The 9172-nt window shown below is 40.1% G+C and overlaps 1 protein-coding gene across 1 annotated transcript; it reads left to right on the plus strand.

Annotated features, from left to right (window-relative positions):
• Window positions 1-7372: 7372 nt before the first annotated feature.
• On the plus strand, window positions 7373-7879 carry ZCCHC13 (zinc finger CCHC-type containing 13). Its single transcript, XM_065901220.1, is given in 3 exon segments — window positions 7373-7777; window positions 7779-7824; window positions 7827-7879. Coding segments are annotated over 3 exon segments (504 nt in total).
• Window positions 7880-9172: the final 1293 nt, after the last annotated feature.

The following is a 9172-nucleotide window of genomic DNA, read 5'->3' on the forward strand; positions in this document are numbered from 1 at the left end:
CACTTGGAAACAGCCAAATCCTCACCTCTACAACCTCAAGGGGAGAAAACCAAGGGCTTCTGACCATCAGTAGGTTCTCACAATATTGCAACCGCTGGGTTCTGCTACTCTGATGGAATGAGAGAATGTGTCCAGACCCAAGGACACCGGCCCACGATCTGCAAGTCCGACAGAGAGCCCTCCAGAGGCGTACTGCCCAAATGTGGCCTTGTCTCCAAGTGCTCCCGTTTTACGCATTTCCTACACACAGCCTGCTGCCGTAACCTTTTGTAAAGTCATTATCGCCTCCGCATTTTTAAACCCACATTATCTATAGACCAGAGAGGGGCTAAGATTCTGGGTTATTATCTGGTGGATCTGGCCACAGCCTAAGACAACTCCAACTCAGGCTAAACCCCCTCACCCAACTAGAAAGGTCGATCTGCTCCTCTGCAGGCCCTCCTAGCCCAAGATGGCCAAGCAAAAAGACAACTTACCTCCCCCCTCGCCATTTTGCAATCTTAATTACACGTACGCTACGCACCTCCCCTCCCCGTCATTCCGTTTGAAATACGCATGCGCGCCTCTCCCCCTCCTCCCGTTAAAGCCGTCACAAAGTCGTCTCGAATGCGCATGCGCACCTTCACTCTTCCCTTCCGCGCCTATCAACTACCGGCAACTTTGCTTTCCTAAATACGCATTCGACCCACCGCCCTGCCCCAAGCCTTGCGCGTGCGTACCTCCCGCTCTCCCCAATGGTCGCCCCCCCACCCCACCCCCACAGACATCAGATCTCAAATACAGTGGACCCTCCGCGGATACGGAGGACTGACTATACTATGCCGTTCTACATAGGCGACTTGAGCATCCGCGGATTTTGGTATCCGCGGGGGTCCTGCAACCAATCCTCCGCGGTTACCAAAGGACGACTGCATACCTGCACGCTACCGCGCCGCGCATCCCCACACTGTCAAATACACGTGCGCACCGCGTCTGTCCTCCCACCTCAGTTTTTTATATAAAAGTGCCTGATGATATATGGATGCGTTTCCTGCTATAGTTGTGCCCCAGTGCTCAGTCAAGGAGAGCCATTACCAGCCTTCCCTAATGGGGATAGGTGTGATAAACTAGGAAGTGGAATACGGGAAAGACGTCATTGCTTGCAGAGCAGATGCCAGATCCAGATAGAATCCGTCCCGACCCTCAGGGAGGGGCTTAGAGTACCCTCGGATTCCGTAATAAGAGCCACCACACTAAACAAAGGCAAAGAAAGCTATCATAATCTCCTAGTCCTACAACCTCGACCTTTAAATACACCTTCTACTGCATATGAGGAACTCCAAAAAATTTTAAAGCAAGGAACGTTATGGAAAATGCCGACCCCCAGGTGCCTCAACCCTGATTAATGGAAAGAAGTCTGTATTACTTTCACAATGGGAAGTAAATGCTCAACATCCTTTTGTAGGTCTGAGGCGCGTACTGTCCCCCATTTTTTCCTCTCGTGAACCGGGAGAACACACAAATTAAGGATCCCCCTGGGCCGAGTTCCCTCCGCCGCCCTCCATGTTCTTCCCCTATGTCGTTCCTTTACCTCCTGGCTGCATCGAAGGTCATAGCATGAATTCTTAGCGCCGGCCGTCCCAAGACAGGGTGAAGGGAGAGGCGGCACAGAGTTCGCGGCGCCAGGGTGGCAAGAGTAGGCCAAGGTGGCAGTGGACAGCAGGCAGAGGACCAGCCGTACCTCCAGCCGCAGCGCGGATGCCCAGACAGCGCCGATGCCCAGACAGCGCCGCCTCTCCAGGATCGCCGCAGTGTGCTTCAGGCGCATGCGCTGAGCCCGCCCTCTTCTCCCCACCCCTCCACCCAGCCCCAGCTTTCCCTGAGGCTGACCCTCCGGTGTTCCCCCTCGCCCAGGTCCCTGGCCCATCCTGCTTCTTCAACCTTTCTTCCTCTTGGTTACACCCGTTTTCACCACCATCCTTCCCTCAGCCCATCTTCCTTCGTCAGTCCCTCTTCTGTTCTTAGCCCGCCATTTCATTGCCAGTTGGTTGCCTTTATTCGCTCTGTTATCCTTAGTGGCCTTACCCGTGTATTCTTGGCCTTGCCTGGTCTGCAGCCCTATTGGGCCTCTTACTCCTCCCCTTGTGTGTCTGATGTTGCAAGTTGTAAAAGATACGGCAAAAAATGCTGTTTAAAAGATATTGTATCAAAAAAAAAAAAAAAAGATATTGTATCCACACAATCTTCTCCAAAGAAGCTCTCAAGCTGAGCCCAACTAGCTAATGTTGGGCAAACAACGCCTGGTTAGTGATGAACCCACAGAGGAAACCCAGAGGCAGGGGACCAAAAGACCCTATGCACAGAGCAAAAAGGGAAAGGGTGTTCCATCAGTTTGGGGGGAAGAAGGAGTATTCAACACCTTTTTCTTTCTCTTCACAACCCTGGTATTGTCTGAACATTAAAAATACTGTTCAGTGTACTTTGGTGCTAGATGCAAGGCTTGTTCCTGTCTCCTGTGAGAAATTCACAAATTAATCTTAAGAGAAGTGGCATCATTTATTCAACAGGCTCTGAAATAGATTCCTTTTCGGATGTGAGGAGGAGAGAATATAAAATAACATTTTGTTTCTCATTATGATGTTTTACTTTGGTGGCTGGTTCTTGCTTTCTAAGAAAGCCAGTTTGGAAATACCAAAAACTAAGAACCCACAATTCTATAAATTCTGAGACCCATAAAATGTGTACATCATCATCCTCTCTAATTGTTAGGAATGTCATATTAACATTATTTGGAGACATAATGGAAGATTATTTTTTGCCTAATATGCACAAAAAGGTTATATACAACAATGTGCAATATGCAGAAAGAAAAAAGAAAAATAGAAATACTTGAAGTTATAGTAGTATAAAAAACCTCACTCCTAAATTAAAACAATCATTTATTATTGCACAAAAGTTAAAAGGGAATTTTGGGAATTCCCTGACAGTCCAGTGGTTAGGACTCTGCACTTCCACTGCGGGGGGCATGGTTTTTGTCCCTGGTTGGGGAACTAAGATCCCACAAGCTGCCACAGCGTGGCCAAATAATAATAATAATAAAAGGGAATTTTGCCCACAATTCTACAGCACTATAACAAATGCTTTTATTTCTTTGTGTACTTTTTTTTTGTTATAACAGTTCTATTGAGATATAATTCACATGTCATACAATTCACCAGCTTAACGTGTACAGTGCAATGGATTTTAGTATATTCACAGCTGTATGGCCATCACCACAATTTTAGAATTTTTCATCACCCCCAAATGAAACCTTATGTCCATTATCATATCTTTGTGTTCTTTCAATTTTTGCTTAAATATATAATGTTTTAACATCGACATTTTAATATAGTGTTGTTTTAAATATTTTGACATGGTCCTAAATATCATCCTTATCATTTTAACAAATGGACAACATTCCATTTTTTAAAGTATTCTAAAATTGAGGTCAGCACATAATAATAATTGCAGATGCAGTTACTTGCTCTTTCCACTTCTCTTCCCTTTGACAAAACTTCCCTAATCTACTATGTCCAATCTGAAGAGAAATTCAAGAAAGAGGCACAGCTTGTAAATCTTGAATGCTATAAAATACTTTGGGTCCTGGACCTATGCATTTGTCTGAACTTTGCATTTCCTCAGGAGTGGTAAAGAAAAAATCTGGAGACATCTACTACCTCCACAATAACACTCTAAGGCTCTGATTCCCTTTTATTCCCCACCCAATACATTTTTTAGAAGAATGACCCTCTTTAGAAAATATGATAGCTAATTTTATGTGCCAACTTGGCTGGGTCATGGTGCCCAGACACATGGCCAAATATTATTCTGGATATTTCTGTGAGGGTATTTTTAGATGAGATTAACATTTAAATCAGTGGACTTTGAGTAAAGCAGATTGTTTGCCATAATGTGGGTGGGCCTCATCCATCAGTTGAAGGCCTGAATAGAACAAAAGACTAACCTTCCCTGAGCAAGAGAGAATCTGCCAGTGGACAGTCTTTGGACTTGAACTACAACACTGGCTCTTCACTAGGTCTTCAGCCTGCTAGCCCACCCTGCAGACTTTGGACTTCCCAGCCTCCATAATGAAGTGAACCAATTCCTTAAAATAAGTAAATGAATATTTATTTATATATTATATAAAAGACATATATCCATAGATAGATAGATAATCTCTCTCAATAGATAGATAGATATAGAGATATCATGTTGGTTCTGTTCCTGTGAAGAGTCCAAATACAGAGGGTCTCCTCAAACCTGTGAACACCATGAATTGAGGTTGGGGTACAGGAATGAAAAATAGTCAAGAATACTCTATCAGTCCCTTGAATACAGCTTTGCCTTGCCAAATTGTACATTGACTAAATCTGACATAAGACTGGCCTTAATTCTGTAATAGCTAGCATTACAAGGATATAAAACTGAGGAAATAAGAGTGAAAATAAATGAAATAGAGAATAGAAAAACAATAGAGAAAGTCAACAAAACCAAAAGTTGGTTCTTTAAAAAGATCAACAAAATTGAAAAAAACCCTTCAGCTGGACTGATGAAGAAAAAGAGAGGTAAGAATCAAATTTCTAAAATCAGGAATGCAAGAGTGTTCATCAGTATTGACTTCACAGAAATAAAAGAAGTATAAGGGAATATTATGAACAACTGTATGCCAATAAATTAAATAACCTAGATGAAATCGACAAATTCTCAGAAAGACACAAATTGCCCAAAGTGCCTCAAGAAGAAACAGAAAATCTGAATATACCTATAACAAGTTAAGAGACTAAATTCGTAATTTTAAAACTTCCCACAAGAAAAGCCCAGGCTAAAATAGCTTCACTAGTGAAATCTTGCAAACATTTCAAGGAGAAATAGTATAAATTCTTTACAAATTATTCCAAAAAATAGGATAGATGGGAAGCCCTCCAAAATCATCCTTTGAGGTCAGTATTACTTTGAAATGACAACCAGACAGAGATATCATGAGAATAAAAATTTTTAAACTTCTACAGATTAATATTCCTATCAGTGTAGTTGCAAAAATCCTCAACAAAGTACTAGCAAACCAAATCCAATAGTAATAAAGGGCAAAGCCACATGATCATCTGAATAGCCACAGAATAGCCATAGAAGAAAATCCAATGCACTTACATGTTTTAAAAAAGTGCTTAATAAGTTAGGAATAGGAAGGAACTTCCTCAACCTGATAAAGGGTATCTACCAAAAGCCCACAGCTGACATCATACTTAATGATGAGACTGAAAGCTTTCCCCTTAAGATCAGGAACAAGACAAGGATGTGCACTTTCACAACTTATATTCAAAAATCTACTGGTGGTTCTAGCAAATGCAAGAAGTCAAGGCAAAAAAAAAAAAAAAAAAAAAAAAAAAAAAAAAAAAAAAAAAAGAAGTCAAGGCAAACTCAAGAGATGCAAAAAAAGCATTTGACAAAATTCAATATGGCTCAGCCATGAGTAGCATTTGCATAGTTATAATTATGTAAATGTTGGGTATTGACCCAATCAATATTAGGAGAAAGGTGCAAGGGTGGGAGGGTGAGTGGAATGCAGCACATGAAGTGTACCAAAAGATGGTGTAGGTAAAAGAGGGCTAAATGTTCATTCTCTGAAATGGAAAAGCATAGATAATGTCTAAAATTGAAACATCAAGAAGTCATAACATAAGCATAAGCATTGTTTATAGTTATCAATCAAACTATGAGTAAAAATCATTTAGTGAATTGAAAGATTAATTTAATGGGTTACTACAGGAATTTTTTACACATATCCTCTATTGTGATGTAAAATGCATTTCTTCCTTCTTGTCTCAATTAAACCTTTTTGAAAATCAATGCTTTAAACTATGGACATGAATTACTTTAATATAACTATAAATCTAAACAGGGGGTTAAATATGATAGTTAATATGGCTAATTTAATAAACATATATCAAATTTTAAAACAGAGAGAATTTTTGCCATTTGAAACCATTTATGCTGCATCATTTAATTGTTTAGGAATAAAACTCATTCCACTACTCTGTATGTGGCAACTGCTCATCCTCTTTGGCTATAACTTTCATTAATTTTTGCAAACAGTTTTCTTTGTGGTTGCATTTATGAAACCAGTTGCACATTCCAATCAAGTCATATTGAAAATAAAGGGCAATTGCTACATTCATTATTCTCACGTCTATGTTTTACCAAATACATTTGTACTGGTTTCCTGAAAAAAATTCATATGCAAAACATATAGCTAGCTAGTAACTTAAAGAAAAATATTTATTGTGGATTTTTTAAATTACACAACCTAAAGTCATTTCAAAAAGTGTAAAATACAGAGAAGGAAAATAAGGAGAAAAAAGTCCTTTTCAATCTTATAGCCCCAAAATAGCTACAGTTGGATATTTTTTGGTGTCTAGTTTTCCATACATATATCTATATAAGTGGACATGTCCATAAATCCTTATGAGAGTTATATAATAAATAATTGAGAAAACAGAGAGGAAATCTGTCCAATATTTATTCTTTTTTTTTTTTTTGCATGTGGGATCTTCCTGGACTGGGGCACAAACCCGTGTCCCCTGAATTGGCAGGCAGACTCTCAACCACTGCGCCACCAGGGAAGCCCTGTCCAATATTTAAATTAAGATTTTGTAATTTATTTTCCAAAGAACATCATATTCTTTATAGTGAGTGCTTCAATTATGTTGTTTTACAACTTAAATGGTGGTGATTATGTTGAAAACTTAGATTCCTGAAATAAAACAGGCTAAATTGTGAGTAAATCTCCCTGTAGCATTTTACACATTTTTTTTCTATCTTATGTATCTCATATCTTTATGGACGTTTGTATTTTATTTTTTAATCCCCCCCCAAATGGGTTACTCTAATTTGTTATAATTTCTTTCATTTACTGGATTAGATACATCTAACACATATCTTTCCTATGTCCAAAGCACATATATAAAAACTGGTCATCTACTGGACCACAAAGAAGGCCTAAGCCTTAATTATAAGAAATCCTACAAGGCACATTTTCTGAACAAGAACGAATTCACACTCAAACTTAGCGACCCAAGAAGTGTTTATTTAACACACAAAAACAAAAATAAACAAAAAATGGAAAACGCCCCTGAGACGGGCTTTGGGCTTCAAGGACAGCAGGAAAGTCAGGCGGGAAGGAGCTGACTGCTAGAACGCCTGTGACACAAGAATGGGGCCGTGCACAAACCCTGTGTGACGTTGCTGAGGCCCCTCGAGAAAAACAGCCACTTCTGTTTAAACCTCCGTAAGGGGAGTTTTGTTGGGGCTTCCGGGGCAGCAGTGGGACCACTCACCTGAAGATCTCACTGCAGCCATGAACAGTAAGGAATGCTTCAAGTGTGGACACTCTGGCCCTAAAGGAAGAGGAGCTCGAGGGCACGGAGCTAGAGGTGGTGGCCGAGGTGCTCAGTGCAGTTCTGCCACCCTACCTGTCATCTGTTACCGCTGCAGTGAGCCTGGTCATCATGCTAAGAACTGTAACCTTCTCGATGACATCTGCTACAACTGTGGGACAAGTGGTCACATCATCAAAGACTGTGTTAAGCCTAAGCGAGAAAGACAGCAGTGCTGTTACACCTGTGGCAGACTAGGGCATCTGGCCTGTGATTGTGACCATCAGGAGGGGCAGAAGTGCTACTCTTGTGGCGAATATGGCCACATTCAGAAACACTGTGCCCGAGTCAAGTGCTACCGTTGTGGCGAGACCAGCCACATGGCCATCAACTGTCATCAACTGCAGCAAAAGAAGCGAGGTCAACTGCTACCGCTGGGCGAACCTGGACATCTAGCCCGGGAATGCCCCATTGAGGCTACCGCTTAACTTTTCCCTTTGTTCCTCCCCACCCCTACTCCTTTTGCTGCATGATAATTGTGTTGTTTTCTCTGAAACCTCTTCTCTGACCAAAGGTTGATAGACTGAGGCTACTCTCAGGCCAGTGAGCTTTAATTACAAAGGTAAAAGAGGAAAGGGCTGGGAAAAAAAATCTCAGAAAAAGTTATTCACTTGTAGATGTCTTATAATTAATGTGTTTCTGCACCACTGATAACTCCAGTCATTGAACATCCTGAGCATTAGGCAGTTTCTAGATTCTTTGGAGGCATTTTGATTTAACATTTAATTAAGAGCTACTGTGTGCCAGCCACTGCCAGAAAAGCTGGAGAAATATCTGTGAACAGATCAGACCAAGTTTGCAAACACAAGCCTGGAATCTATTAACAAGTAAAATAGTGTGTCAGATAAAGATAAATTGCTATTGAGAAAAAAAAGAACACCAGGTAAAAGGATAGAGAATGTGTGTGTGGGGGGAACCTATGTTTCTGTCTTAGATACACAAGGCACCCTGAGGAGGCGACATCTCCTCAGAGATTCATTGCACAAATAAAGCTGATTCTAGAAATGTCTGTGACTTTGCCAAAGTAACTTTATTATATATCGATTGCTTTGATTTATTTGACCTCATTACCTCTTAAATAACATTGAAAGACATCTCTATCTGGTCTTACAGAGAGTGTATAGTTTATGAAAATAAAACAGAAAAATATGTATAACGTGTATAAGTAGCTTTGAGAGAGAGCAATGAGAAAACAACCAAACAAAAAAACCTTAGCAGCAAATTGTGGACATAAAGATATTGGTGATAAAGTTTGGACTTACATATTTTTAAAAATCTAAGAAAACAGGTAAAAACACTAAGATTAAACATAGGGGCTTTTGTAATTTCAAAAACACACATTTTCACAGGTATGAAAATTATATTTATGTTTAGGAATTTCCAAAAAATGTGTTTTCCCAGATATGAATACATTCAATTTCATATGCTGCGACCCATTTAAAAAAATCAGATCTGAAAAACAACTGAAGTTCTATAAAATAGAAAAGGCAATTTAAATTCTAAATAAAACCTGGGATGGGGGGAGGTAACCGTTGTGTCAAGAAAAAATTGAAGTTGTAATGAAAAGTGATTTACAAAATAACAGTAATGACAATACTACATATCAAACCTAGGATGTGATAGAATTTATAGCAGAAAAGATAGTGTAGAGGGTACAGTTTTTGATCCATAAACTCAAACCCAGTAAAAGAAATGTAACTGGTTTTATAATTGAAGACGCA

The sequence above is a fragment of the Phocoena phocoena genome, chromosome X (assembly GCF_963924675.1).
Source record: "Phocoena phocoena chromosome X, mPhoPho1.1, whole genome shotgun sequence".
Classification (NCBI taxonomy): Eukaryota; Metazoa; Chordata; class Mammalia; order Artiodactyla; family Phocoenidae; genus Phocoena; species Phocoena phocoena.